General features: G+C 52.6%; 3 protein-coding genes across 11 annotated transcripts in view; 2 read left to right on the forward strand and 1 right to left on the reverse strand.

Annotated features, from left to right (window-relative positions):
* The window catches only part of TMEM184B (transmembrane protein 184B), a 30,975-nt gene extending 23,387 nt beyond the window's left edge, over window positions 1-7,588 (forward strand). For 3 of the 4 annotated variants that reach the window (XM_065678379.1, XM_065678348.1, XM_065678358.1), the window contains 5 exons: window positions 394-485; window positions 780-949; window positions 2,137-2,331; window positions 3,220-3,243; window positions 4,265-7,588. In XM_065678379.1, the coding sequence (XP_065534451.1) occupies window positions 394-485; window positions 780-949; window positions 2,137-2,331; window positions 3,220-3,243; window positions 4,265-4,506 (723 nt within the window). In that variant the 3' untranslated portion in view covers window positions 4,507-7,588. The remainder of the gene's footprint in view (window positions 1-393; window positions 486-779; window positions 950-2,136; window positions 2,332-3,219; window positions 3,244-4,264) is intronic. The other variant, XM_065678369.1, reaches the window with a different exon arrangement.
* A 1,354-nt stretch (window positions 7,589-8,942) lies between these two features.
* Window positions 8,943-12,246, reverse strand: MAFF (MAF bZIP transcription factor F). Of its 5 annotated transcripts, none has more exons than XM_065678405.1 (3): window positions 12,199-12,246; window positions 11,026-11,079; window positions 8,943-10,939 (listed from the first exon to the last, which is right to left on the reverse strand). In XM_065678405.1, exons 1-3 carry the CDS (start codon window positions 12,217-12,219, stop codon window positions 10,526-10,528), a joined length of 489 nt encoding a protein of 162 aa, XP_065534477.1. In that variant the 5' UTR covers window positions 12,220-12,246; the 3' UTR covers window positions 8,943-10,525. The 5 variants fall into 5 exon arrangements, with proteins under 5 accessions (XP_065534477.1, XP_065534511.1, XP_065534485.1 ...); XM_065678439.1 differs by having other exon boundaries at window positions 11,026-11,073; window positions 12,073-12,234; XM_065678413.1 differs by having other exon boundaries at window positions 12,114-12,202.
* A 351-nt stretch (window positions 12,247-12,597) lies between these two features.
* Window positions 12,598-27,799, forward strand: PLA2G6 (phospholipase A2 group VI). 2 transcript variants are annotated; one of them, XM_065678328.1, is made up of 16 exons: window positions 12,598-13,190; window positions 13,532-13,747; window positions 14,549-14,729; window positions 16,226-16,413; window positions 17,574-17,670; window positions 18,630-18,812; window positions 19,010-19,118; window positions 19,698-19,850; window positions 21,500-21,590; window positions 22,337-22,500; window positions 23,005-23,155; window positions 23,336-23,472; window positions 24,007-24,161; window positions 24,384-24,551; window positions 25,644-25,717; window positions 26,546-27,799. In XM_065678328.1, exons 1-16 carry the CDS (start codon window positions 12,982-12,984, stop codon window positions 26,685-26,687), a joined length of 2,418 nt encoding a protein of 805 aa, XP_065534400.1. In that variant the 5' UTR covers window positions 12,598-12,981; the 3' UTR covers window positions 26,688-27,799. The 2 variants fall into 2 exon arrangements, with proteins under 2 accessions (XP_065534400.1, XP_065534409.1); XM_065678337.1 differs by lacking the exon at window positions 19,698-19,850 and having other exon boundaries at window positions 12,599-13,190.
* The last annotated feature ends 62 nt before the right edge of the window (window positions 27,800-27,861 follow it).

Here is a 27,861-nt window from a genome sequence, read left to right on the forward strand (position 1 = left end):
AATGGATAGAGCTGATCCCAAGTGCCATGGAGTCTGAGGAGATTCAGTAAAGGTTGTGTTAGTAACAACAGAATAGCTCTTAACTTCTGTTTGGCAACACATGTTGCTGTGTGTACAGATTCCTTAATATGGTGGCCGTGCCTCCTCAAGAGAGTTGGATTCCCCTTCCTCCCATCCAGGGGACCTTGTTGCCTAGCTTTATGGCAGCTATGGATTGGAGTTTGCTTCCCAGTATCCCATCGATTAGCAAGTGGTGGGGTCAGACTCCTTGGTGAGGCTGGATCATGTTGCCTTGCTGAGTTGTCCCAGTGGACACTCCATTGTGGTGCTGGCTTTGGGAACTTGGCTTCTTGCACCTCCTGCTTTCTCATTTTTTCTCTTTCATTCCTGTAGGCTACCCTGCAGTTCTGTGTGGTGAAGCCCCTCATGGCAATCAGCACAGTCATCCTTCAGGCCTTCGGCAAGTACCAGGATGGTGACTTTGAGTAAGTTTGTTTGTCTAGCATGCAAGCCTTGGCTGGACCTCCTCTGTCCAGCTGGGCTTATTGTCCATGTATGTGCTGGGCTCTGGGAACAGACAGAGGGACAACACAGGCTGAATATTCACATGAGAAAAGAGGGCAGAGGTAAGCCTGTTGGCTTCGGGTTTTTCTTACCTGTGTTTGAGGGAGGGTGTGCGACAGGGAGGCGGGAAGGAAATGGAGTCTTAGAACTCCCCAGTGACAGTGGCAAGGGGAAAATCTCAGGCTGAAATCTCAGGCATTTGTCTATCTTTTCAGTGTAACCAGCGGCTACCTCTATGTGACGATCATCTACAACATCTCTGTCAGCCTGGCACTGTATGCCCTCTTCCTTTTCTACTTTGCCACACGTGAACTGCTTAGTCCCTATAGCCCAGTCCTCAAGTTCTTCATGGTGAAGTCTGTCATCTTCCTGTCCTTCTGGCAAGGTGAGCTGCTTTTTCCTTCCCGTGGTAGGCACAAAGAGTTCTCTGCAGGGGCTAGGACACTAGAGTTGATAGATCAGGCAGTGATTAATAGCCAGAATGTCTTTCTGGTATTATTATGTTTGGTTTATTCTCTTTCATTGCTTTTCTCTGGAAAACCTGTTTTGCTCATTTTCCTCTTTGTTTCTGAATCTCACTATCTCTGTGCATGTGCACGCTTGTATCTGCCTGGCAAAATCAGTTGTTTGGATGAAGAGTGCTTTCCATTCCTGGAACAATCATAAAACACAAGCTGCCAACGTTTTATCTGCATGGTGCCATTTGATTGATTAAAGTGGCACATCTAAAAAATTTTTGTACTTTTAGTCTCTAGAAATAAAATTTTAATGGCATGTCTGTGATTCATATGAGTGCAGTGTGTGCTGCCACAGAGCCATCACCGAGTGGAAGGGCATTCAGAATATGTATGCGTGATGCAGAGGCACATTCAGAAAGCTGAAATTCCACCTGGGCTTAGTGCTTCCTACTAATTGGCTCTAAGCATTTCCCTGTTGAGTGCCCTACTTTGGTTTACTCAGTTGTACTTGAAAGACTAATTGAGTAGGAAATTAGGTGGAATTTAGGCTGTTGGAATATGGCCCATCATCCCTGTTTACAGACAAACTAATAAGCTGTCTAGTTTATCTTCTTGAGCCTTCTGATCACACGCTTTCTGCCTTCTCTGGGATTCTTCAGCCAGCTGGCTATGGACAGGGAGAAACATCCTTCTTGCAGTGGTGTGTCAAAAGTGCTTTATGCTTAAATGAAAAACTCAGTTACTTCATTTTTCCATTCTAACTAGTGGAAGTGCTGAGATCACAGAAATATCTGACCACTTCTTACCCTTTTGGACTTGATTACATCCTGCAGCAGCTAATTCCACAGATTATGCGTCAGTTGAGAATAGAAGAGTGTCTTCAGTGTTTGAGCATTCTTTACATGAAGCAACTGAACCTGCTTAAACGTATTTGTCTCATTTATTCCTCCTTTCTCGTTGTACAACTGAGTGTGGGTGGGAGTATCTAGCATGCTTTTGTAGCTCCTGTGTTAAATGGGTTTGATCTAGGACATACAACACAGCTATTCCAATTTCTTACAGTTAGTATGCAGTCACATTTTCTGCATTTACATGAGGTTGTTGCTTTGTTTAGGGATGTTGTTGGCCATCTTGGAAAAGTGTGGTGCCATCCCCAAAATCCACTCTGCCAATGTGTCTGTGGGTGAAGGCACAGTAGCTGCTGGATATCAGGACTTCATCATTTGCGTAGAGATGTTCTTTGCAGCCATCGCCCTGCGCCATGCCTTCACGTACAAGGTGTATGTGGACAAGAGACTTGATGCCCAAGGTAAGAAGTATGCCAGTGCATATGGCATGTCTATTTGGTAGTAATACTGGGTGGAGACTGGTCCCTCTGACAGCCAACACACTGATATGACTCCCAGCCTGAATGCTTGGAAAACATCACATCCTCTCCGATGGTGTCTGAACAGATTCATTGTGCAACAGCTCTGCAGGGCAGAAACCTTGTCGGAATTGCACTGTTCCCTTTTCAGTTCCCCAGTATGCCACCCACGACAGCTTGTTGCAGACCTGAGGGCTGCAAGAAGTTGCATCGTTTTCATAGAGTGGGCTTGTCCTTCTTCCTGTCTCCACAAAGGGGAACTCCATTGCTTCAGATTGTGCAACAGACTGAAGGCAGGAGGGACAGGGCCTGAAACAGCCTCTGTTTTGAATCTGGCTCAGGAAGATGAGGCTGTGCTTTGGCAACATGTTTGGCTCGGAGGAGGAGGATGTTCCAGGAATGCCTTTGTCTGGGCTGGGCTGCTGGAAGTCTTATTCTAGGGAACAGGGAGGTGGATGTTATCTGTGGGAAAAGGGGGCCTTCATGCCCAGTGGTACAAGTACATTCAGTATTCTCTAAATAAAGGGATTCCATCCTGCTGGGAAGACTCTGCACTGAGCTGTGGGAAAACAGCAGCCCTTAGGCAGAGTTAATGTAGATGATCCCTTCATCCCAGCCAGCCCCAGAGGTTTTGGAAGGACAGTGGTCACAGCTGCGGGAGATGAGATTTGTGGGTGATGAAATGGTAAAGTGCTGGCCAGTAGAGTGGGAGATGTTTGTGTGGTGGGTCTTGTTCAGTTCTTGTTATTTCCTCTCTCTCTCTCTCTCTCTTTCTCTGTTTCTCCTCTCCTTTTCTCTTAATCTTGCTTTGGCTACTGGTCCCTGATGCAGCTGTTCCATCATATGGACCATACGGTAGGTACAGCATGCTCTGTGTGTTTGTCTCCGTTGGTTTTTAACTGGATCCTGTTCTGCCCTGATTCCCAGCCTGCCTACTGCCTGCTCTGTCCCTTGTTTACCCTTCCTTGTAAGTCTGTAACTTGACTGCCTCACACAGCTGCTTTAGGGTTGTCTGGGCAGTGGCATAACGCCTGTTGAGAGCGTTTCTGTCAGGACTCTGTCTCTCCAGAGAGTTGCATGGGCTGTGAAAGGAGCTGGTTTGCTCTCTCACCTTGGCCTCCGTTCACTTCCATAATTGCCACAGATGATCAGCATGCTTTGGTTGTCTGAGGAGCTCATTCCCAGCATGAGCAGAGCCAAAAGCCCATGCTGGAAATGGAACCTAGAAGCCAAGAGAAATGGCAGCTCCTAGAAGGACACACAGCCTTCCTCTGTGCTCAGCACTCGGGTGGGACAGTCTCCAACTGTTGCTTCCTTCATGGTACCCCTGTGACACCTTCCACCTGTGGAGTGCCCCTAGTACTGCCTGTTCCACCCACTTCCCCTCCTCCCTCCACTGCTTTCCACTTCTATGGTCAATTTCCTGTGGGCACCTCAAAACTGCCTATCAGTCTTAATTTCCAGTGAGTGGGAATGGTGAATGCAATTTCTCCTTTGTTTTTAGAATTTCCTTAGTTTTTGTCTTCTGAAACTCTTTACATGAGCACCTCCCTACCTGACTGTCTTCACCCAAGCCAGCACAGGTAGTGTGCACTGGAGGTTGTTGCTATGGGCATATCCCATTCTCGTGGCATATCCCCCATGTGGTTCTGAGGCAGATTCACTTGGCTAAAAGGGGCTGGATTTAGGAGCACTACTGGTAAAACTTGACAATTTGTGTGGCATTTCGTCAGCAGCTGCTTAAGGAAGTCTGAAAAGTCTGGAAGTCTCCAGGATGTAGGATTGCATGTTCCCTGTTCTCCTCACCTTTGCGTTATGGGGTGTGGGGGAAGGCAGCAGTGTTCTTCACTTGTCCCTCCCCATCTTGCCCCAACAGGTCGCTGTGCTCCCATGAAGAGCATCTCCAGCAGCCTCAAGGAGACCATGAACCCCCATGACATTGTCCAAGATGCGATCCACAACTTCTCCCCAGCCTACCAGCAGTACACCCAGCAGTCAACGCTGGAGCATGGTCCCCCCTGGCGCAATGGCAGCCACGTTATCTCGCGTTCCCACAGCTGCTCGGGTGCCCGTGACAACGAGAAGACCCTCTTGCTGAGCTCCGACGATGAATTCTAGGAGGGGAAGCTGCCAGCAGAGGCTGTCATTTTCCTTCTTCTGTTGATTTTGTGGTTCCTTTTTAATTTATTGAAGCAGAAACACACAAGTCATATCACTTCCTAGAGAGTGCAGATTGCAGAAATGGGCACTTCCCATTAGCTTTTGTGGGCATGGACACGATGAGTGGTGCGGAGGTGGGGGAATGGCCAAGACTCCGTTCTCGAGCCCATTCCTTACAGCAGCAATTGACTGGAATCCATTGAAGCAAAGCTCCAGGGTTTAGGGCTCTGGCATCCCACACCTGCCCAGCTTGGTGTGGACTGTGACTGGCCAGAGCCTGGAGTTGTGGCCAAAAATGTTTTTGTGGTTTTTTCCAACTGGATAACCTGACCCGTATTCCTCTTCCTGAATGGTTGATGTAGGCACAGTTTTCTCCCCCAGCTCTCTGGTACTAACACCTCTGTGATCCTTGGGAAATGTGATCAGGATGCAGCAATAAGCATTCCTGAGGACCAGACCAGAGACTGGTCTCTCTGTAGTTATTGCCTTGAATGCTTAGAAAGGAACATCTGCCCTCACCCTCTACTCACCTGGTTGTGCAGTCCTGTACTTGAGTGAGTGGGGGAGAAAAGACTTTTGTCCTGTTACTCTGCACCCTGCATCCCCCCTGCTTCCCGTCAAAGCTGATACTTGTTGAAGCTCAGCAGGGATGGAATTGCTGTATCACAATGGCAGGGTTTTCTAATCGCCAGGTGTCTAAGCTTTCCATCTCACCTGCATTCTTCTACCATTCTATGATTCTGGTGGCAAGAAGCCTCCCTGCAGCATCTGTCTTCTACTGACAAGACTGAAGATTGGCTGTGATAGCTGGTGGAAGTTTGTAGAGCTCTGGCCCTTTCATCCCTCTTTGGGAAAGGAAGATACATAAACACTAGAACCCTTTTTCTTCTTGTTTCCTGTCCCCCACTGATATAGCTGCCCCTCTTAAAGGTGTGGGCACCAGGTAGCTGCCCGAGCAGGTCCTGGTCTTGCAAGTAGCTCTCCCTGCACTGGTCATCACTGACTTCCCCTTTGAGCTGCACAGGTTTTGCCCTTAGGCTGGAAGGGTTGTTACACACTCCTTTGCTTTTTATCTCCATAGCTGTTCCAGGCCAAACTGGAGCAGACTTGAAACCTGACATGATCTATCTGGTTCAAGTTGTCCCTCTTAGTTTTCCAAGCAGCAGTTTCTCCTGCACATCTCACAGGCCCTTCAGCAACTGCATTGTTACCAAGGATGGAGCCAGAATCAGTGAGAGTGGGAAAAGAAGCTTCCCCTTGCTTTTGTTGGGTTTTTGGATTGGCCCCTAGGTATTTAGTGGAGCCAAAATAAAAATGATCCCTCTGTAGATCTATCCAGGGACCAGGAAATGCCTCTTGCTTGCTTAAAATTGTCTAGGGTAGGAGCAGGGAAGCACGCTCAAGTACTGCAGATCAGATGCCCCATACCCCCATGCAGGAAGCAAATGGAAGGGTTGGAGCAAGCTTCTGTGTTCTTGGCTGCAGTTTCTCCGTTCCTCTCCTGCTTGATGCCTACTGTGCTGTCAGCAGACCTGTGCATTCCCAGATTGCCCCTCGTTGCTCTGCTGGGAGAACAGGGGTCTGGTTTACCGGCTGGAGTTCACCTTTCCTCTTGTATCCTAATGTGTGTGCTTGATTCACTTTCTCAGAAGCGACTGTGAGCAAAGAGCACCTCATTTCCTCAGCACCCCTGCCAGAAGCCTGCGGTCAGGAGCGGGAGGAAAAAGGCTTGAAGAGAGGCAGGTTTGCTCCCTGCCACGAGGATAGGATAGAGGAAGGCTTAAGGGAATGTCAGGGCAGTGTCTTCTTTTGCACTTGTGTCTGGGAGGGTGGTGAAGAAGGTGAGGGCAGCGGTGCTGACTGTTGAGGCAGGACCAGTGGATCCAGCAGCTTCTCTGCTGCTGGAGTTCCCCACTTGCACGCCTCCTATGATGCCATGCAGTTTGTTACTGATTTTCCTAAACCTGTCACTGGTTAAATGGGCACACAAATGCTGGCTGCCAGGCCCTGCGTGGGCTTGGTGTAAAACTCCTTCTCCTCACGGCTGGAAAGCAGGACTGAAGATTGAAGGGGCTTTCCTTATATCTTCCATGGCTCTGATTAGCAGTCCTTTAGGGCGAGTCTGTCTTAGGAAAGCGGGGCGTGGGACACGATCCCTTCCTCCCCTTCCCTTGCATTTGCAGGCCTTGATGATGTCCCAGTGTCACTTCATCGGTGATTGTCCCCAGTCTTTGTTGCATCGGGTGGCTGAGTTCTGAACTCTCTGGGGTTGTCCCTTTGAGTTTGAAGGTGATCCAGGCTTGAGGAAGCTTTTTATTACTGTTAGTGATTTTGAACTGTATGCTGCATACACATGCTGCAGAGGATCTGGGTATTTTCGAAGCTTCCTGTGTGTAGTGGTTTCAAGTAGAACCCTTTTGCACTAGCTGCCTTTGGAGAGACCTGGTGAAAAACTAGTGCCCAAACAACAGCCAGCTGCCATGTGTTATGGTTTTATATACATAGGTATTTTTTGACACCACACAAAATCATCTCTGAGCTTCCTGCTCTCCCTCACCACAGGCACGTGCCAGAGCAAGGACTGGCTCCGACGCTGCTTTGACTTGGAGGAACAAGTAGAAGACCCAGAGCTTGAGACCAAGGTGGCCAAGGCATCCATGGTCTTACAGGTCTGCTTGCAGTAGCCCAGGGCCCCAGCAAATCTGTTGGTTCCAGGAATAGGCCCTTGGAGCTGCTTTCCCTCACCTGCTTCCCCTCTCCTTCCTTCCTTCCTTCCTTCCTTCCTTTTTTGTTTACCATGTAACATAGCCATGGGATTTGTTTATTATTTTTCCATATAGAGTAGTTCTTTGTATATAAATGACTGAAAAAAAAAAGTATGATAAATAAGACAGAGTCACCTAGTTTTGTACCTATCGTGTTTAACTGATGTGAGCTCAGCGACAAGCCGCTCTCTCTATTTTGGTCTTTGTGACATTATACTCTGCAGAAATGAGCAAATATGATGACAAATAAAAATATAGAGATAATATAGATTGTACTTAAGCTGCCTCTGCGTGGTGCTGTCTGGATGGCTTCTCTGAAGTGAGCTTGAGCTTTTGCTTATTGCAGGGGCTGAGGCTCAGTGGGTCTTGTCCTTCTAGTCTTCTTTTAGGGAGGGAACCTTCATGCCATGAGAAGCAGCACTTACACCAGCCTGGGGCTGAGATGTCACTGATGGCCCAAGGCAGGAGCAAAACACATTTGTCAAAACCCTGGAGCACAGATGGATCCTGATCTTGGGATGCTCAGTGTGAAACACCTGTAGGAGAAAGAGGGCTGCTGTCGCTCACATAGGTTCCAGGAAGCAGCAGCTCTGTGTTCTATTTCTGTGAGCAGTGGTGGGCTGGGGCAGTTTGCAGTGGTAGGAATGTGAACATAAAACCTGGAACCACTATGTGAGCACTCCAAGTTGCTGGCAGGGTGGGACCCAGCATCAGGGAACATGCTCATCACTTCCACTTCAGTTCCAAGGAAAGGCAGGTTTTCCCCATGGGAGGATGTCAAGCTTCACCTCTGGGTAAGGCACCTACCACACTCCCTTCCCCTTCTCCTGCCACCCACAGATGTGAGCTCTCTGCTTTCCTCCTCGCTGGTGAGGTCACCCTGCAGGGGAGGTTTTGGGTAGAGCTGCTCTGATGTCACCTGCCTCTCCTCCTGCAGCAGGTGCAAGGGCAGCCTGGAAGGAATTCTTCTAGTGAAAAGCATTATGTTTCTTAGGAAATAAGATTCAGTGCAGCGAAACTGCTCCTGAAAGCAAAAGCTTTGGGGGATGATGGTCAGTGGTCAGCTGGCTGCCTGAGCCCTTCCGGGGACTATAAACCTGGGGGAGAAAAGGCTCATGTGAGACCTTGTAACAGCCTTCCAACGCCTAAAGGGGGCCTGTGAGAAACCTGGAGAGGGGCTTTTTACAAGGGCATGTAGTGACAGGACAAGGGGGAATGGCTTTAGACTGAAAGAGGGTAGATTTAGGTTAGATATAAGGAAGAAATTCTTCCGTGTGAGGGTGCTGAGGCCCTGGCACAGGTTGCTCAGAGAAGCTGTGGCTGCCCCAACCCTGGCAGTGCTCAAGGCCAGGTTGGACAGGGCTTGGAGCAACCTGGTCTAGTGGAAGGTGTCCCTGCCCATGGCAGGGGTTGGAACTGGATGAGCTTTAAGGTCTGTTCCAACCCAAACCAGTCTGGGATTCTAATAACCTCTGTTTGCTCTAAAAAGTCACAAGCTGCCCCCCAGCCCCATCTTCTTTCAGGTGCGTTCTCGAGCGCATCCTGCAGCAAAGCTAGAGGGAGCCAGAAAGCCGGTCTCACAGAAACAGCTCTGCCCTCAAGTTTCAGAATGACCCAACACACTCTTGCTGTGGAAAAAAAACCCAACGACAAAGAACTTGCTTTATTTGTAAAGTCTACAAAATACAGAGGAGTCGGGTAGGACACGTACTGTAAGTCAGAAAATAAATAAGTATATTTTTTCTATATATAAGATAAAATGTGATTTGTATATATAAAATATAAAGTACGGCTCTGTACCAACATCCTGGCTGTGCCGAGAGGCGGAATGGCAAAGAGGACGTGAAAATAACTTATGTTCGTGCAATAAATAAACCCAAGAGGAGTCAGGGTGGGGGGATGCGAACCACAGTGCCCCCTCCACCAGTGGTGGGCACCTCTCTCTGGGGAGGGGATGGAGGCTGCAACCAAGGATGGCTGGCGTGAGCAGAAGGGCAGAAAGGGGGGGATCATCTACAGCAGCAGATGCCATCGAGGGTCTGCCTCCCGTTACCTCCCCTGTGCTGCCTGTATTTAGCAAACCCAACTCTTCCGCAGCATTTCAGCCTGTGGAAGAAGCCAGCTGTCCCACATGGGTGTCCAAGCTGGAGGAAAACCAAGGGGAGGAGCTGACCTGCCTGCCAGGCAGCTCCCAGGAGCACGGATGCTCTCTGTGCCTGCTTCCTACCTCCTGTACCTCCACCTCCGCAGCTCTGGCTCTCAGGGCCCAGGAGCACCTTTGCATGGGCTTTGTAGGCAGTGGGGCACTGGGGAGCACTTGGTGGGGCAGTGCAAGCTGGCCTGTGCTGAGCAAAACAGCGTTTATCTCTGCTCCAGCTGCCTCCACTTCCTTCCTACCAGTGCTGCTGCATTTTGGAGACACCCAGCTGGGCTGAGCAACCCACAGGCAGGAAGAGGCGTGAAGGATGTGCATGATGGAGAAAGATAAACCAGTACCACTGCTTCTCCCACTCACCTCCCCCAGCTTCTCCCACTCACGTCCCCCAGCTTTCCCCTGCCTTCCTTCATCTCCATCACCTCTGCAGCACAGCAGGCTGCCACAGCACTTTCCCATCCTGCTTACCCTTACCAGCCACCAACCTGTAGCTACTTTCTCTCGCGCTCTGACCTGTCACCTTCCCTCACCACCTCCATCCTTAGAGACTCCAACCATGCTGCCACCTCTACCCCTGCTCCAGCCACGGTCCAAATTCTGGGGCTAATGCTGATATCCTTTCTCCATCCTATTCCTTCTATCCCTTGCTCCCTCCTCTCCTTTCCCATTCTGGCACATGCTCCTGGGAATGCCTGGCCCATGCTCAGCTCTCCCATGCCTTCCCCAAAGAAATGAGGCGCTTGGTGTTTTCCTGCCAGCTTGGAGCTGTGAGATGTTTCCCCACTGCTGCCTGCACAGGCTCACACTCTCCTGCCTGTGCCCCCAGAGGGGAAAGGGCTGCAGGGCTTTGGGGGTCACCGATGGGGTCCTGTCCTCCACCCTAGCACCCAAACTGCAGCAGCTCCCCAGCGTGGGGGAGCTGGAGGTCAAGGGATGGGAGAAGGAGGATTTCAGGCACAGGTCCTGGCAGGGAGGAGGTTGGGGAAGGGGTGGGAGGCAATTGGTGGGGGAAGGCACCCCGGGAAGACTGTGCCAGGCCAGGGAATGGAGGCCAGCACTAGGAGTAGGTGGCCTGGTTGGCACCGGACTTGACGATGGTGATGACACTGGCGGTGGCCACCTTGGCAGGCGGACCATGGGCAGCCACAGTGCGGGCGAAGCCCTGCAGGGCCTCGTACTTGCCGCGGAGGGTGTCGAGCTCCAGACGCATGGCAGCATTCTCCCGGGCCAGCTTGTCCACCTCCCACTCCAGCTCCATCTTCTGCTTCTGCAGCTCTTCCTTCTGGCACACGCGCTTCACCCGGCAGCTGGCGGCGTAACCCCGGTTCTTCAGCGTCCGCCGGCGCTGCTTCAGCCTCGCCACCTCCTCCTTGGAGAGGCCCCGCAGGTGGTGGTTGAGCTCCCGCACCGACAGCCCCATCAGCTCCTCATCTGACAGCAGCGGCGTGTTCTCCCCCAGCTCCCGCTTCACCTGCGGGATGATCCAGAGGGGTGATCACCTGAGACCCCCAAAACCAACCCTGTTACCCCATAACCCCTCATTCCACTAGCGCTCACCTTTAGGGCCTTGCTGGCGAGTCCATCTGCAGCCATCCTTGCCTCACACTGGCCCTGCAGAGCAATCAGGAGAAAAGCCAGTCACTGCCAGCCCTGTGCCACTCACCTCGGCACAGAGGGCACCAGCCCTGCTGCCCCCCACCGCCGGCCACAGAACTCGTCCCTACTCCTTTAACAGTACTTAACAACAACAACGATGACAGCAATAATGACTGCAAAACATAACAGTCACGGGGGAAGGCTGGACTCTTCATCCCACCCCGAGGCGGTCGGGATGCTGCTTTGCCCGAGGGACCCGAAGGGGAGCGCCTGAGGCTTCCTCTCGGCGAGGAAATCCGGGTGAGATCCGCCCGGGGCCGAAAGGAAAGTAAAAGCAGCAGCCCCACGGTGCACACCAGCGGCTAAGCCCCGCAGCCGGGACCCGCGCCGACCTGCCTCCCCACCTGCCGCGGGCTCGGCGGGCGCGGGCACTACGGCTCCCAGTCCCCATCCCAGCGCCGGGTGCCCACGGGCTCGGGGGGGGCAAGGCGGGGACCGCGGCCTCCCCGTGATTCAGCAGCCCGGGAGGGGGTAAAATCAAGGAAGCGGCGCTTGTCCCCTCGCCGGCGGCCGGTCCCTCCGCTCCCTGGCGTTAGGAGAGCGGGGAGCGGGGCCGGGAGCCCGGGCTGCAGCTCGGTAGCCGCGCCCCGCCGAGGGGCGCCCCCTCCGTGCTAGCAGACCCCCGGAGGGGCGATGGGGGCCGGGCCGGGGAGGTGAGGGGCTGGAGGGGGCGGCGGGGAAGGTGGAGCCGGGCGGGCTGGAAGCTGATGCAATCCGGCCCGAGGAGCCGCCGCCGGAGCCGGGGGAGCCGCGTCGGCTCCCTGCGGGGCGGTGGCCGGGAGGCGGGAGGGAAGCGCGGATGATCCCGAGCACGGACACCCCTCATCCCGTCCCGTCCCGTCCCATCCCTCCCCGTCCCGATGCAGGCGGCGGGGCAGCGGCCTCCAGCCGGTGGCAGCCCCCGCGCGGGGGGAGCGGGGCGGGTGAAGCCGGGCGCGCAGGGAGCACCCTGCGGGTGTTTCTCCCCTCCGATCCCGTCCCGTGGTTACCGAGGGGCTGCGCTGGTGCCGCGGGGCCGCTACCGGGTCGTGCCGTCGGGCGGCGCCTCCAGCCCCGCTCCCCGCGATTACTCACCCGCGGATTCTTTTCATTCATAAAAACACAGTCATGCGGTGACGTCACCGACGCCCCGCCCCTCCGCTCCCACCGCCCCGCTGCTCTTAAAGCGGCCGCCGCTCCTTAAAGCTCCCGGTGGGGACACCCGGACCTCGCACGCCGCCGGTGGGTCAAACACACCGGGGAACACGCAGAAGCGCACAGAAGTTCCTGTTTCTGCCCATATTTAAGGGTGGCTCCCTCCCGCCGAGCACCCCCACCCGCCTCGTGCGGAATGGGGCGCTGGCGCTTTAAGAAAAGCGCCTCTGCCCCACACAAAGATGGCGTCTCCCACCTTTCCGCCCTCTTCCGGGTGTGACGCAAAGGCTGCCCCGCCCCGATCGCTCCTCCCCGGCCGCGGCGCCGCTGATTGGCCCGTCCCGAGGGGCGGGGCGGTGATTGGCGGGCTGCCGGCGCAGCGAGCGCCGCCGGGGGCCCGTCGTGCTTTGCGGGTGTGGATGTGCGGCGGCTCCGTGCGGCCCCCTCCCGGGGGGTCGCGGGTTCGAGCCCAGCGCCGGGCGCTTGCGGCCCGGGCGGAGCAGTAAGGCGGCTGGGAGAGGGCGGCGCTGGCCGCGGGGCGCTGCGGGGGAGCGGCTGCTTTCCCCGGGGGACGGAGGAAAGAAGGTGCCGGGGTTCCGTCAGCCCGCGGCTCTCGTTTCGCGTTACCCGGCAGTGTGTGGCTACGTTCAGGCGAGGTCCGGGCGGAGCCTGCGGCCGTTTCCCTCAGGACGCGGCCGCGAAGCCGCCTGAGGCTCCGTAAAGATGCAGTTCTTTGGCCGGCTGGTGGATACCATCAACAGCGTCACGCAGATATTCGCTAACCCGTACCGGGTGAAGGAGGTGCCGGCTGCCGAGTATGCGGCGCACAGCTGCCTCAGGGAGGAGGGAAGGGTGGCCCTGTATAGGAACAACCTCGCTCGCTCCTGGGATTGCCTGCTGGTGAACCCGCAGAGCCCGCAGGTCGCTTTCCGGTGAGTGACGGGCCGTCACCAGTCGCCGCTCAAGAGCGAAACTAAAGACGTGAGCTCGGGAGCGTGGTGCCTTGTGGCTGCGGGGTGGTGGCTTCCATCGGGTGGGCTCCTGAGGAGGGGGAGGCCAGCAAAAGTTGTCATCAGAACAGCTTGTGGAAGCAGCTCAGGAGGAATAGATGCTCTCTGCTGATGAAGTAGTCTCCCTTCTTCCCTTGGAAGAAGCGTAACACCACATGAGGGGGCATGAGGAAAGTCCCCAGCGCTGATGTTTGGAGAAGAGCTGTTTGCGATGGAGGTTGTTTCTCCGAGCAGGACCAACGCTGTGTTTGCCTTTTCTCCAGGCTCTTCCAGCTCGACAACGAAGCAGATGCCCTGGTGCGTTTTGAGCAGTACTCCAGGGTGCTGCGCCCTTTCTACGAGACCTCGCGCCAGCCCCTGTCGCTGGAGGAGCTCCAGCAGCTCAGTGACTGCATCCGCAACCATCCCACCTGGTCCGCGGCACACGTCGCGGTGGAGATCGGCCATCGTGAGACCTTCCGGCACAACCATGTCATGAGGCAAGGGGCAGGAGGGGCCTCTGGTGGGCCCTGGTGCTGGGAATGAGCTTGGGATGGTGGGCTGGGCCTGATTAGGGTATCCCGGCTTGCTGTGCTAAAGCAACGGGAGCTCTTTCATGGAGGAGCTTAATATACCTGTGATTACTGCAGAGGTCAAGTTTAAAAGCGTCAGTTTTGCTGTGTCTTGCCTGAGTGACAGATGCGGCAGCAAAGGGGATACAGGGCTCACTGTGTAAGGTTATTGGAGGGTTTTCAATGGACATTAAAGCCCAGAGCTCTGGTGTTTGAGCTAAAGGATCCAAGTGTTTGGCCAGAAACACTAATTAGGTTTTGCAACCCTTGTGGAACTGCTTTTTGGAGGGGATGGTGGCTGACTGTGAGCCACGAGGGAGGAGGTACAGTACAGCTGCCTTTCTGGGAATGGGTTTTGGCCACAAGCCCTTGGTCCCTTTCCATGGGAAGGTTCACTGAGGATAAAGGAGACTAGTGAGGAGTCAGGAGCCTGAGGCAGCGCCAGGTTGCTGCCTGTAACCTGTCCCCTGCCTTCTTTTGGGCAGGGGGAGCTGCTCCCATGTAGGGGGCAGAAGAAGGAACAAAGTTCAGGGTCTGTGGCAGGGCTTTTTAGTTGCCCTTCGCTGTGTTCCTTCCATGGCAGGAGGCCTGGCTTTCGTGAACCTTGTGGTTCACACCAGCTGGGCCTGTTGCACACATGGGAGGTACCTTTGTATCATCTCCCAGGGCAGCTGCACATCCTCCTCTTTGCAGCCCGCCCTTGGCCTCACATTGACTCCTCTCTTGCAGCTGCGTGAACAGCGCAGACAGTGAGGATGGCTGCACCCCGCTGCACTTGGCATGCCGCAAGGGAGACATGGAGTGCCTGCTGGAGCTGCTGGAGTGCCATGCACGGGTGGACATCACTGACATACATGGGGAGACTGTGTTCCACTATGCTGTGCGAGGGAACAGTCCCCACATCATCGAGGTGCGAGTGATTTCAAAGCTGGGAGGGAGCAAGTGGGACTAGAATGGGTCCTCTCTATGCTGTGAGGAGGGAGACAGGAAAATAGCTGCAGAATGGAGGAGAAAGTCAGTTCTCTTTGCTGCAGCATCAAGTTAATGCTTGAGGGTGATTTCAGCTTCTTTTTTTCCTTCCCTTTATTGGTGCTGTTTCCCATAAGCATGCTCCAGCTTCCACCCTGCAGTGGAAAGAAACAAGTTCCCTTAGAAGGTGTCTGTCACTGCTCTTTGCATCAGCCCTTGATCCTGCCTTTCTTCAGGTCCTTGCCTTTCCTTCTCCATCCCCTCAAAGCAGGGGGAGCATTTGTTTAGGCTTCTGTGGGGAAGCTTGTGTTGCTCACAGACTGAAGGACAGTTTGGAGCTGCCTGCGGCTCTCCTGAGCTGCAGAACCTGTTGTCTGAACTGAGTGGCCTTGCATGAGGGGCAGCATTCAGAGGCTCGAGGCAGAGACAGTCTTAAGCCAGAGAGTTCATAATCACTGAGAAGCTTGGGCAGAGTGACAGGGTTCATAAGATGTGGGTGGCTTTCCATGTCTGTTTTCTGGGTCTGTCAAGCTCCCCAGCACCCAGTGGGAGTGTGAGATAGGCTTGCCCCTAAGGCAGCACCCCCATTTGCCTAATACCTATTGTGACAGCTCTCCCTCTGCCTGCCAGACTGTGCTGGGGTTTCCTAACTCCTGATGGGGGAGGGATGACGATCAGGGCTTGCCATGCTGTGGAGCAGGGTGGTTAAGACCTTTGTATTAAAAAGATAGCCTCTTCCTTTATTTCTCTGATGGCAGCAACGTGGCTTGTACCAAAATACTTCCAGGCCTGGTCTGTCTCCTGTTAGTTTTTTTTCTCTTTCTTCCTAAACCAAAGAAAAGAAAGTAAATTCCTGCCACCAGGGCTTGCAGGCTTCCACCAGAATGGAGGTGGGGTATTTTTGGGTAACAGATACAAAATTCAGGGGGAGAATAGGAAAATTCCTTTGAGTGTATTCCCACATGGCTGTTTTAAACAGAATCCTGTTTGTGTCTAAAAGCAGTGGTGGAGTTGCAGGGGAGGTTGAGCTCCTGCCTGCTAAGTGCTTGTGGTAATGGATGGGGCTGCAGCAGGGGAGGAAACTACTGATTTCAGTTAGCACTCTCATGTCGTTGGACTGAACTTGGCTCACGCAGTGGGAGATGGTGGGAGTCTGCTGGGCTGTCTCATTCAAGGTGGTGTGAACCCTTTTTGGCTCAGGGATGTCTCAGAAGCACCCAGGCCAGAGGAGAAGGGCATGGAGAGCTGCAATAAACCCTGTAGGGAGACAGAACAAGGAGCATTTCCGTAGCTGCTCTGTTGGAAGCAGGGGTGGAGAGGACAGACGGTAGCATTGCGAGGAACGCAGCATTCCAGAGTCTGGCCTTGAGAGCTCAGGAAGAGAGGTGGTATCTTCCATGTCTGTCTGTCTATTTATTTATTGTCTCCTCTCCCCAGCTCCTGGGCAAAACCCCAACTACTGGGTTGGACCACTTGAGCCATGAAGGGCTGACTGCTCTGCATCTCGCTTGTCAGCTGGGCAAAGAGGACATGGTTCGATCCCTGCTGAAATGCCATGCTCGCTGCAGCGTCATGGGCTCACTGGGCTACCCCATCCACACAGCACTGAAGTTCTCCCACAAAGGGTAAGTAACTGCTTGGGATGCCAGCACAGGGCTGTTCCTTCAGCCTGGGGACCTGTCTGCTTGCTCAGGGTTGTCCAAGAGTGGACCCTTTCAGGGAAGTGCTCAGTAGGAAGAAGTCTGTGAAATACCTTTTCTCAGACATGTGAGAGGTTGATTTACTGATGCTTAAGTAGTGTTGCTAATTGCTCTGCCTCTTATCTTTGAGTGCTCTCATCCTAATAAGCTTTCATTTCAAAGCCTGGCTATTCCTGTCTCCTCTAGGTCAAAGGTACTCTTTACTCTTAATCTCAGAATCGTAGAATGGTTTGGGTTGGAAAGAATCTTAAGGTCATAGAGTTCCAACCCCCCTGCCATGGGTAGGGAAATAATAAGCACATCGGAACTGAATTGGAAAAGACACTATATTTACTCCCTGTTTTGTTTTCCCTGGAGTAATTTGATTTCCTTTCAATGTGCCTTCTAGTACTTAATTTTCACAGTGTCCAAGCTCTACAAGTAGGGCTCTCAAGTCAACACTGGCTGCTGCTAGACAATTTCTAGCATTCTGAAAGTGCTTTCCAGCATCAGAGGTACATTTACAGGGCAAAAATGTGTTTAGGTCCCTTAGTCTGCAGTGGTGCTCTGTCTCTTCTACATGGTTTATTTAGTGTTGTTTCAGAACAGAGAGCACAAGTCTACCTACCACGTTTTCTAGGCACTAGATACTGATCTGTCCACAAGCAATGTGATTTTTCACTCATAGGGAAGTACACAGGTCCTTAATTCCAGCAAGTATTCAACTATTTCAGTTTTATCCCCACATTTCCATGGAGAGAGAGGGAGAAGAATTTCCTGTTGGGTCTTGAGAGTTTCTAGAAATGCCATATTCCTGTACTGGAAAAGAAGATGTTGTTCCATAACTTGGAGTTGGGAAGGGATTCTCCTGCTTGTTCCAAACACTGTGCTGCTTGTGTGCTTCCGGTTGTGCCCTCTCTTTCTTTCTAAAAAGAACAGACCAAAACTGTAGCTGAGGAACTTGCAGGTGTTGCAGAGAGCCTGCTGCTGCTGAAGGATTTCCTGAAAGGCTCTAGGCAGGAGGCTGGTGCTGATGTGAGTGGAGGTCTTGAGTCAAGGCAGCAGCCATTCATCCATCCATCCCTTCATCTCCTTGTCTTTGCCAGCTGTGCCCAGGCCATCCTGGAGGTGGATGCCAGCCAGGTTTGCTCCAAGGACCCGCGTCATGAAGCCACTCCACTGCACTGGGCAAAGAAAGCAGAGGTAAATGGAGCCTGTGGTGAGGGCCTGTGCTCTCACCCAGCACCTGGTTGATTCGTCCTGCTGCTAACCTGTCCCTTTCTGAGTGCACAGGCAGAGCCCTCAGAGTGTCAGAGCCCAGCCAGCAGCCTAATGTTTGATTCTCTTTGCCCTGTGCTGATCAGTGCTGTTTGCCGTGGGGGGCAGGACAGTGGAGCCTTGCAATGAAATCAGCTGGTGGGTTTGTCCCTAGTGTTTCATCCATGGCTGCGAAATTGCCAGCTTCTTGTCCCTTTTGCTGGGAAAATTGAGCACTGTCACTGAAGCCCAGTTGCCCATGGGGGGAGCTCTCTTCTCATTACCTGCCAGTTTCGTGGGAGGAAACAGACTGATGCTTTAAAAACTGCAGGGGAAGAGTTGAAATAGCACAGGGAGGCGGCATGTAGGTTGTGATCTGTCTTCCGCCATGTGTGATATACCATGCTGGAGCACCTGAATGGTGCTTGTTGCAAGCAAAGGACGTTCCTATGGTTGGACTTGTTTCCCTCCTGCAGTATCACGTTCCTCTCAGAAATGTCCTCTGGAGTTTCAGAGCAGACAGAAGTCTGCTTGGCTTGTAAAGAGAAGATGAAAAAGAAAACTTTTTCCCTCCAGTCTGCAAGGATTTTGGCTTGAGTAGGAACTTTTTTCCCTCTATTGATCTCAGCCAGTCATTACACTTGCGCACAGCTCCCAGAACATTTTGAGTCTCTAGCCAGATTGTGAAACCACCAGCTAGTTCTGTGGTAGAAGGCAGAGAAACCCCATCTCCAGTGCTTGGAACAACGCAGCTGGCATCTGCCAACCGGCTGTATCCAGGCTAAGGCTCCTTCCTCTTCCCCTCCTTTGCTTGCGATGAGACCTGGGTCATTTGAGCATCCAGGCAGTTGTCCTCATGATGCCTTTCTCTCTTCTTGACCTGGCACATGCACGCTTGGGCACAGATGACACGGCTGCTGCTTGAGTATGGCTCTGAGGTGAATGTGCCCAGCCGGACGGCTGACATGGCTCTGCACATCGCGGTCAAGAGGGGACGCTTTGACTGTGCCATGGTCCTGCTGACGCATGGGGCCAACGCCAATGCCAGGGGTCAGGATGGCAACACACCGCTGCACCTGGCCATGAAGGTGAGTTTTCTGCAGAGGCTGCTGGGAAGAAGAGGGAAGATATTCTTGAAGGATTGCTCCTGTGAAATTCTGGCTGTTGTCTTTTATGGGGTGATCCCTTGCGGCTGCTTTGGCTAATGAAAAGAGGAGGGAGGGAATGAGAAGTCAAATAGCTGAGGGGAGCATGGCTCTTGACTGAGCTTTCTCTTGTGCCCTAGCACGACCACCTGGATATGATCAAAGCTATCGTCGTGTTTGGAGGAGATATTGAGATCCCCAATGATTTTGGGGAGACACCAGGGTTGTTGGCAGCAAGGAGCAGCAAAGGTGAGGAGCAAGTCAGCAACTTTACAGGGTGAACCCAGCCAGAAACCTGTCTCCCTTGGTGTCTGAAACAGTGTCTTGGGGAGTGGTGCAAACATGTCAAGAGTGGGTGATGCTTCTCCAGCATGCTTTCCCAGCTTCTAGTCGCTCATAGGGTAGGCACTTCCTGAGCTAACAGTGTAGGCTTTGTATTAATAGCCCTTGAGGAATTTTTCTTCTATGAGGCAGAGATGCAAGAGGAGAAGCTGGCACGTACTCCCCCTCTTTCATGCCATGATGTCAGGCACTGCGGGCTCAAAACAGGATGACGCAGTGCTGCTGAACTACCCAGGCATAAGCAGATACGGGCAGTTCTTCAGTGGCAAGAAGTGTGCGGCACACACCCTCGAAGTACCCCTACTGTGCACGAGTCCTGCTACCTTATGCCCTGGGACAGATACCTGGGATGTGCTTTCCTCTCCCCCTGGGTCATCCCAGGAGTTCTATGAGGGTCAGGGCTGCTGTGAATTTGGCAGAGCCTCCACCAGTGTGTGCGTGCACTGATTCTCTTTCTGATCTGTGACTTCCCCTTCGTCACCTAAGGTGCGAACCGGAAAGTGCTCTTAGACCTGCTGCAAACTGTAGGGACCGAACGCTGCCACCCACCCAACCCTGACTCCCCAAGCCTGGCACCAGCTGCCACCTCCTCCTTCCTGGAAGGCCAACCTTCCTCGCGGAGCAGCTTCAGCAGCTTAGGTAAAGCCTTCCCCGGCCCTTCTGCACTTTCCTCCCTTCTTTCTTCACAGCACTGTCTCGGATCTCTCCTTCAGATGGGCTGCACTCTGGGGACTGTCTCCTGAGTCAGTTTCTGATCACTGTTCTCATTCAGCTGTTGCAAGATCCTGTCTCTTTTCTCTGTTTTTCCTCTGTGTGTACTCTAAACTCTTGTAATCTAAACTTCTGTTTCATAGACCTGATACAATACAGCTCTGTAAAAACGAAAGGGAAGGCTTGCTCCCCCAGCCCTCTGGAAGAGGTGTAGGACTTAGTTACCTGCATGTACTTTATCCACTGGGTCGTGCATAGAAGGGGAGCTACTTGCTGGTATGCCTTGAGGACCTGCCAGTGTTGTGCTGGGCACAAAGGAAATTGGAATCGTTGGTCATTCAGATCCTGGAAGCCAGGTGCTGGGAGATGGAAGGGATGAAGCCCAAGGATAAGTGACTCTGGTCACAGGGTTTATGTTATGTGTAGGAAAAGCCTACCTAAGGACATATGATTGTGTCATGGCTTGTGCTCTTTACTGCCCAAACTGTGTGAATAAGCCCTTAGGTCTATTCTAGATGCCAGGCTTTCCTCCTCTGGAGAGCTCCAGTGCTGAGGCAGTGGGAGGGGTTAAAGAGTGGGCTTTGGGTGAGTTGGCTTGGAGCAAGGCTTGACCCTCATGAAGGGCATGCAGGCAAACAGCAGATGCTTGTGGTCCTCTTCCCTGCTCAGGTTGGTGTTTTTCTTTCAAAGACCCTCCTGTGGGGCTAGAGGACAACCCCCTGCCAGGCTCTTGGGTGCGTCTGTGTTACCACAAGCCTCGCTGGCTGGTGACACCAAGACTTTCTTTTCACCATGACCTTGTGAAGGCAGACCCCCTATTTCAGCTCTCATGCAGTGGCAGAGCAAGGCCCTTTTTCATCATGGACTCTGGCCCTTGAAGGAACCTCTCCACATTCACTGTCATCCACAGCCACCTTCCAGCCTGAGCACTGGCAGGAGTATTTTAACTTCTCTCCCCCTGTTCTTTCTTCTTTTGGTTTCACAGGCTGGCTTCTCACCTAGCTTGGATTGGTTCCCTGCACCCAGGATGGCCTGGGTGTACGTCAGCTGAGGGGTAATGATGAGCCACCCTGTCCCCACAGCTCTCCTGCCTAGGTTACCTTGCAGGAGTAGATTTAGGTTTTATTTTACTCTGTAGTGAGCACGCTGCTAGGCTCTGCCTTCTCTCTTGCTTATTGTGCTCATCATCTGCTTCTCCAAATCCTCTGTCTTTACCAGTGCATCTCCAGCTGCCTGCTCTAAAGGATGGGGTTTCTTCTCGTTGGTGTGGTGTTTGATCTAGGGGGGTACCTAGTGGCTATGGGTAAGATGGCTGTGTCTCCTGCAGGGAGCTTTATTCAAGTGAGAAGGGAGTTGGATGTTCTCTGTGTGATGGTGGTGGAAATCATTTACTGCACTGGTGGGAGGTTTGGGTACTCTGGCTGAGCTTTCTGGGGGCAAAGTAGAATAACTGAAGGTTTTCTAATTGATTAAGTATAATTTGGCTGGCTGCTGTCTTGGAGGCACATAGCAGAGGCCTCAGGTAGCAAAGCGGTCTCTAATTATTGTTTTCTTCCTGCATGTTCATGGCCCTTTAGGGTACAAGGACCTTCTGTATGCTTCCGCAGCGCTCGGGCAGTTTTTGAAGGCGCCAGATGTTGTGGACTCACCCAGTGAGGGTAGAAGAAAGTAAGTGAGGAACAGCTTCTGTCCAGGCCACCATGCAACTTGAAGGTGAAATCTGTGTGTGTGAAGTTTCCCCACAAACACCTGAGTGTGGCGTCCTCAGAGCTGACATTATTTAATGTCCATTGATGCAGTTTTTGCCAGAACCTTGTGATAAATCTCTGTTCCCATAAATGACCACAGCCTGTTCCTGCCTGCAGCCCTGGAGCTGCCATGGAGCCAGAGCTCAGCAGGTGAAAACCCTGCTCTTTCCCCTCTGCCTCTGAGCACCAAACGCTGTTTTGGCTTTGAGATGTCCCCATCTCTATGCGCTGCCATGATGCTCACCCAGCTCCTTTGCCAGGCTGTGCACTGCCTCGACAGTGCCTGTGCCTCGCCTTGCGTGGAGCAGAGGGAGGGTTGGCCCTGAAGGAATGCAGAGCTGTCTGCTTTTTATTTATGACACAATACCCAAAGGGCTTGGGGGCATTTTCAGCTTGTGAGTCTGCTTTCTGGTGCAGAGGTTAGAGATGGCTAAAAGAGCAAGTGGTGTTGCACCAGCTCTGATGAGGCTTATCTGACTGTGCCCAGTCTTACTTGCATGCAAGGAAGCACCTCTGGATTTACTTGTTCACTGATTACACTGTCCACAGCAGCCTTCTAGTTACTGGCATAGTTTCCCATCCGCAGGGCTGTGTTCCCACATGGCATGCTGTGATTTGTAAGCTGTCCCACAGCTCCGAGTCATCTGTGTCTGTCTCTCTCTGCAGTCACGACCGCCTCCTGTGCCTGGATGGAGGGGGCATCCGGGGCCTGGTGCTCATCCAGCTCCTCCTGGCTATCGAAAAGGCTGTGGGCCGTCCCATTCGTGAGATTTTTGACTGGATCGCCGGGACCAGCACTGGGGGGATCTTGGCCTTGGCTATTGTGCATGGTGAGCACAGTGCAAATAATGGGCGCCTTCTCGCTCCTGTGGGCCTGAGCTCTCCTCTGTGGGTTGGGAACTGCTTCTCTGAGTCCCAACTGAGATTTGCTGTCCCTGCCAAAGGAGGGAAGGGATGTTCATTAATGAAGGAAAGCCTTCTCGCTCTCTTGCTTCTCACATCAGCTGGCCTCGAGTGGCTTTCTGGGGTTTGGGAAGGACGTGCTGGCAGAGTGCAATGTCCTGTTCTTCCTGCCGTTTCCATGGGGGTTTTACAGCAATGCGATCAACACTTTGTTAGTGGGAAACTATGCTCTGAGCTTGCCCTTCCTTTTTAATCCTTCCAAATCAAGCTGCTGAGCTCTGAGCAGATGACAGCTTGGGAAGGGAATGGGATTGGGAGCGACTCCTCCCATCTCTCACTGGTGCTGGGAAATCCCAGCTCTGATGTGCTGTTTGTTCTGCCTGCCCTTCCTCCCTGCTCTTTGCTCCTGCCAACGCTGTTGCCTGTCTCAGGGAAGTCCATGGACTACATGCGCTGCCTGTACTTCCGCATGAAGGACATGGTGTTCCGGGGGTCTCGGCCCTACGAGTCGGAGCCCCTGGATGAGTTCTTGAAGAAGGAATTTGGGGAAAACACCAAAATGACAGATGTCCAAAGACCCAAGTAAGTCCTGCATGGGGCTGCTCTGGTTGATGCTCTCCTGGGTGTGCACTAAACCATTCTTAGCAGAGATGCTCAGCTTCTCCTAGAGCAGATCTGAACAAGTGTGATGTGCAGACTGTTGAAGTCATAAGTACATTTCGTTTCCCCCATTTTACTCTTACTCTATGCCCTCTTCTCCAGGGTTATGGTGACAGGGACATTGTGTGACCGCCAGCCAGCTGAGCTCCATCTTTTCCGGAATTACCCCGTGCCAGAGACAAAAACCTCCACTGAATACAAGACAAGTGCATCATTCAGACCACTCACTCAGCCGCAAGGTACATGCTGGCACACAGCAGTCCAGTTGGTTGGCAGGGGACAAAGCTATCTCTGAGAGATGCAAGATTTCCTGTGCTTCCTCCCATTGCTCTGAAAATCAGGGTGTCCAGCAATGGCTCGTCTTTGATCTTGACTTGTAGCTTGGTCCTAGCGATGCCTTTTCTTCAGTCTCCTCCTTCCTTGGCTTCTCTTGTACCAGGGGCTGGCCAGAGAGGTTCATGAGGAAGGGGTGTGCTAGAGGAGTCATGCATAGAGTCAGTACCTTGCCCTGGGCTCTCAGGAGCAGCAATGAAGCTGGTAGTGAGTAAATTTGACCCATGATACATAGAAAGCGGTGAGAACATCTTTTAAAGCACCCCCAAATGATCCCGTGCATCCAAGCAGAGCGCCTGCTGTTGGGAGAAGGAGGCACAACAATGTAGGGCAGGGTCTTCTGGGGTTGCAAGCCCCCCTGCTTTGTGCAGGTGAAGGTGGGGTGTTTCTTGCACCCAGGAAAGTTGCTGTAAGAGGCCGTATGCTTTCTGTCCCTCCAGACCAGCTTGTGTGGCGCGCTGCCCGCTGCAGTGGTGCGGCTCCCACTTATTTCCGGCCCATAGGCCGCTTTCTGGATGGTGGGCTGCTGGCCAACAACCCGACCCTTGATGCCCTGACGGAGATCCATGAATACAACAAGACGCTCATCAAGAAGGTGAGGGAAATCCTGGCCCTGACTGGTAACTGGGGCTTTATTGGCTCCACGGAGCCTCCTTTGAAGGGGAAGAAGGTTTGGGAATGGATGGATGCCTCTCCGATGGATAAACAAGTTAGCCATGCAGCGCCCTAGAAGGGAGTGTACGGAGGGGGGATGTGTGTTGGGAATGCTCTGCATTAGTTGTTGGTCCTTGCTAACAAATCTTTTGTTTGTCCACAGGGTCAGAAGCAGGAAGTAAAGAAATTGGGGTTGGTGGTCTCCCTGGGGACGGGGAAGCCTCCGCAGGTACCGGTTAGCTCTGTGGATGTTTTCCGTCCCTCCAACCCTTGGGAGCTGGCAAAGACTGTCTTTGGAGCCAGGGAGCTCGGCAAGATGGTGGTGGATTGTGTGAGTACTGGGAGGAGGGATGGGGGAAGACCCCTGGGGCTGCTTGCAGGGAGGGAGCAAAGGTTTCCAGTCTTCAGCTGCTTCCTTTTGGAAGAAAATTGTATTTCCTCGGAGCTGTTCTCATCAGTTCAAGGAATGGACATAGTGGGTGACTTAAGAATTGTGAGTGCCCATCAGGTCTGAAGCCCTGTCTTCCTCTCTGGGGATTTGACCGCCAAGGGAATTTCTTGCAGCTGAAAGGAAGTGAAGACAGGATGGTGGTCATGACCCTTAGGGGCATTTTCAGGTGTGAATTCATGCAGCTCAGTATCTTTTAGGGAGCATCTGAGCAACCTGGACTAGAAACAAACCCCACAACTTGGAAAACACCACTTCCTTCTTATTTAGAAAAACCGTGTTTGTTATCCCTACTAGGGAAATTAGTAAATGCTGGAGAAGTGGGAGCATCACTAACAGAAAGCAGTAGTTTAGAGCAGTGGTTAGGAGTATGTAATAGGCATAAGTCCTTGCATGCTTTAGAAAGATCATTACATGAAAACACTCCGAATGAATAACAGCCAGAAAGATCAGAACAGAGATTCTGACTGAAATCTTGCTTCTGTTGCTTTCTGTCCTTTTAGCTTCCTAAAGTCAGGAAATACCCAGAGAGATCCCTCTGCTCGTCTTTTATTTCTGGGGTCCCAGGGAAGGTGTTTCAGGATAGCCCAGAAAGCCTGTACTAATCACAGGCTCTGTCAGTACTGGGCTGGGACAGAAGTGGATAGAGATGAACTGCCAAGGAGGCTGCAATTCACATCATCCTGGGGTATCCTTAAGGGAATCCACTTGGTGGCGTGATGGATGGTCTGTAGTGTGCGATTCCTTGTGTCCCAAGGATAGGGAGCATTGTTCCTATATTAAAAGAATAAAAAGCCACCCCTCTCTTGGTGGTGACCGGTGCCATCCAGCATACACTTGCTCCTGGTTTTCCCTTTCCCTCTGCAGCTTATGCATTTTGACTTAGTAAATGCTAGAGAAGCCGGGAGCCTCTTGCAGGCAGGGGAAGAGCAGTATGGCAGTCAGGCTCTAACTGTGGGCCTGGTTCTCCTGCAGTGCACTGACGCAGATGGCCCAGCTGTGGATCGTGCCAGGGCCTGGTGCGAGATGACGGATGTCCCATATTTCCGGTAGGAGCTTCCTTTCCACTCTCTGCACCAACCTATTTTTATCCCTCTGAGGCATGTGTCATCCCAAATAGCGTCCCCTCCAGAGGCATGCCTGCCCAGACCTGTCCTCCTGCTCCCTCTTCTCATGCCTCAGTGGCATAACGGAGGATGCCATGGCTCACTGTATGAGCTGATGTCCTAAGCATGCCTTGTCTGGGATCAGTTAGTGGGGTCTCAGGGGATGCTGGCTGTGACAGGGTCCTTTGAGATCTGCCCTGTCCCACCATGCCACCACAGCCTGGTTTAGAGCTGTGCCTTAGGTGGTGCAGATGCTGAACTATACCTCAGCCTTGAGCACAGGTTTGCCTTAAAGGAGGGGGAAGGCCTCTGCTCTGCAAACCTGCTATATGTCCAGTATCTGAAGGGGGCCTGCAAGGATGCTGGAGAGGGACTCTTCATTAGGGACTGTAATGATAGGAGATGGGGCAATGGGTTTGAACTTAAACAGGGGAAGTTCAGGTTAGATATAAGGAGGATGTTCTTTACTGTGAGGGTGGTGAGGCACTGGAACAGGCTGCCCAGAGAAGTGATAAATGCTCCATCCCTGGCAGTGTTCAAGGCCAGGTTGGGCAGAGCCTTGGCTGACATGATTTAGAGTGAGGCGTCCTTGCCCATGCAGGGGGTTGGAACTAAATGATTTCAAGGTCCTTTCCAACCCAAACCATTCTGTGATTCTGTGTTGGGTGCCAGTTTGGGAGCCACTTGGCACAAATCTTGTGCTTGGCAGGCTCACTGCCTTCCTTTGTTCATATCTGTGCTCAGCTGGTGATGCTGTCTTGCTGTATGCAGGCTGAGCCCGCAGCTGCAGACGGAGGTGATGTTGGATGAGGTGAACGACTCTGTGCTGGTGGATGCTCTCTGGGATACCCAGCTTTACATCTACCAGCAGCGGGAGCAGTTTGAGCAGCTGGTGCAACATCTCTCCCGATGACTGACCTGGAGGTTCCTGTTCTGCATCCCAATGGCAAGGAGCAGCAGACACTGGAGTGGCACGGATTTTCCCTTAAACTGAGGTGTTGAAGTGGAGGAGGGGCTACTACTACCACTACTAATTCGGAATTAATGATATTTAATAGACAACAGTGCACATACACCTGTATGTCAGGACACACCTATGTATTCCCAGAGTGAATGCTGACAGTTATCTTTGTACTATAGCCCCATCTCTGCTGCTGTGCTCGGTTTTGCTGCCCTGCTGTCTGATGGTACCTCCCAGAACCCAGAGCCCCTGTCTACCTGTCTTGAGCTGTAGCAGCTGGAGGCTGTCTCCTGCCTGTGCAGCACCTCCACTGACAAAGCACCATGCACCTTCCTGCAACACAGAACGGGCCATGGCTAGAGAAAGCTTCAGGGATTACTTGGCCCGCTGAGGCCAAGATGTTTTTGAGTGTATAGTATAGGGAAAAGGGATTATTCTTCCCTTAACACACCCAGTTTTAAGGTGAGCAGAAGTGCTGCAGCTTTACACAGTAGGCACAACACAGAATGTTGTGGCTGGCCTCAGGAGAAGGGGAATCTTTTCTGAGGCTGTTGTCTTCTGTAGCACCTTCCCATTTCCCGTCTGAGATGGGCTGCAACAGGTACTGACTGCCCAGGGTGGGAGCAGACCCCCCGTGACCATTTTGTGCCACCCAGGTTGCCGTGCTGCTCTGCTCAAGGGCTGAGATGTGAAAGCCTGTCTTTACTGACAGCGGACTCGAGATGAGGCTCTGTAGCCTTGGCTTGGGAGAGAGTCTGTTTATTCTTGATGTGAAACTGGAATGCTCTGAGTTCAGTTCCCACCGAAGAAACTGACCGTGACAATTTGGATTTACTTTTTTTTCACTGCTGGAAATCCTATTGTGACTGCTGCACTGCTCGATGGTTCTGCAGTATATTTTCTGTATTTATAAGTAATTTATATATCTGTTGGGAGGTGTTTTGAGGAGTAACCTGAAAAACTGGATTCTTAATCATTTGCTTCTCACTGAAGGGACCGCTGTTGCGAACAGTGCTTCTGTGCAAAACTAGCCCGACTTGAAATAAAGAAAGGTTTGCATTTGGTTCCACTGTTATGCAGTCCCTGCTTGTCTCTCTCTCAGTCCTAAGCTTGCAGCCTCTGAATT

The sequence above is a fragment of the Lathamus discolor genome, chromosome 1 (assembly GCF_037157495.1).
Source record: "Lathamus discolor isolate bLatDis1 chromosome 1, bLatDis1.hap1, whole genome shotgun sequence".
NCBI classification, from domain to species: domain Eukaryota; kingdom Metazoa; phylum Chordata; class Aves; order Psittaciformes; family Psittacidae; genus Lathamus; species Lathamus discolor.

Bases quoted from the DNA above. Each gene is read 5' to 3' on its own strand.
- MAFF (XM_065678439.1), bottom strand. From the start codon at position 12,219: ATGAATGAAAAGAATCCGCGGGTGAGTAATCGCGGGGAGCGGGGCTGG. The intron at 11,074-12,072 runs GTGCTCCCTGCG...CTGCAGGGCCAG, and splicing joins AGGGGAGAAACACCCGCAGG to TGTGAGGCAAGGATGGCTGC. The intron at 10,940-11,025 runs GTGAGCGCTAGT...ATCATCCCGCAG, and splicing joins TCGCCAGCAAGGCCCTAAAG to GTGAAGCGGGAGCTGGGGGA.
- PLA2G6 (XM_065678328.1), top strand. From the start codon at position 12,982: ATGCAGTTCTTTGGCCGGCTGGTGGATACCATCAACAGCGTCACGCAG. The intron at 16,414-17,573 runs GTAAGTAACTGC...TGTCTTTGCCAG, and splicing joins CTGAAGTTCTCCCACAAAGG to CTGTGCCCAGGCCATCCTGG. The intron at 24,162-24,383 runs GTGAGGGAAATC...GTTTGTCCACAG, and splicing joins ACAAGACGCTCATCAAGAAG to GGTCAGAAGCAGGAAGTAAA.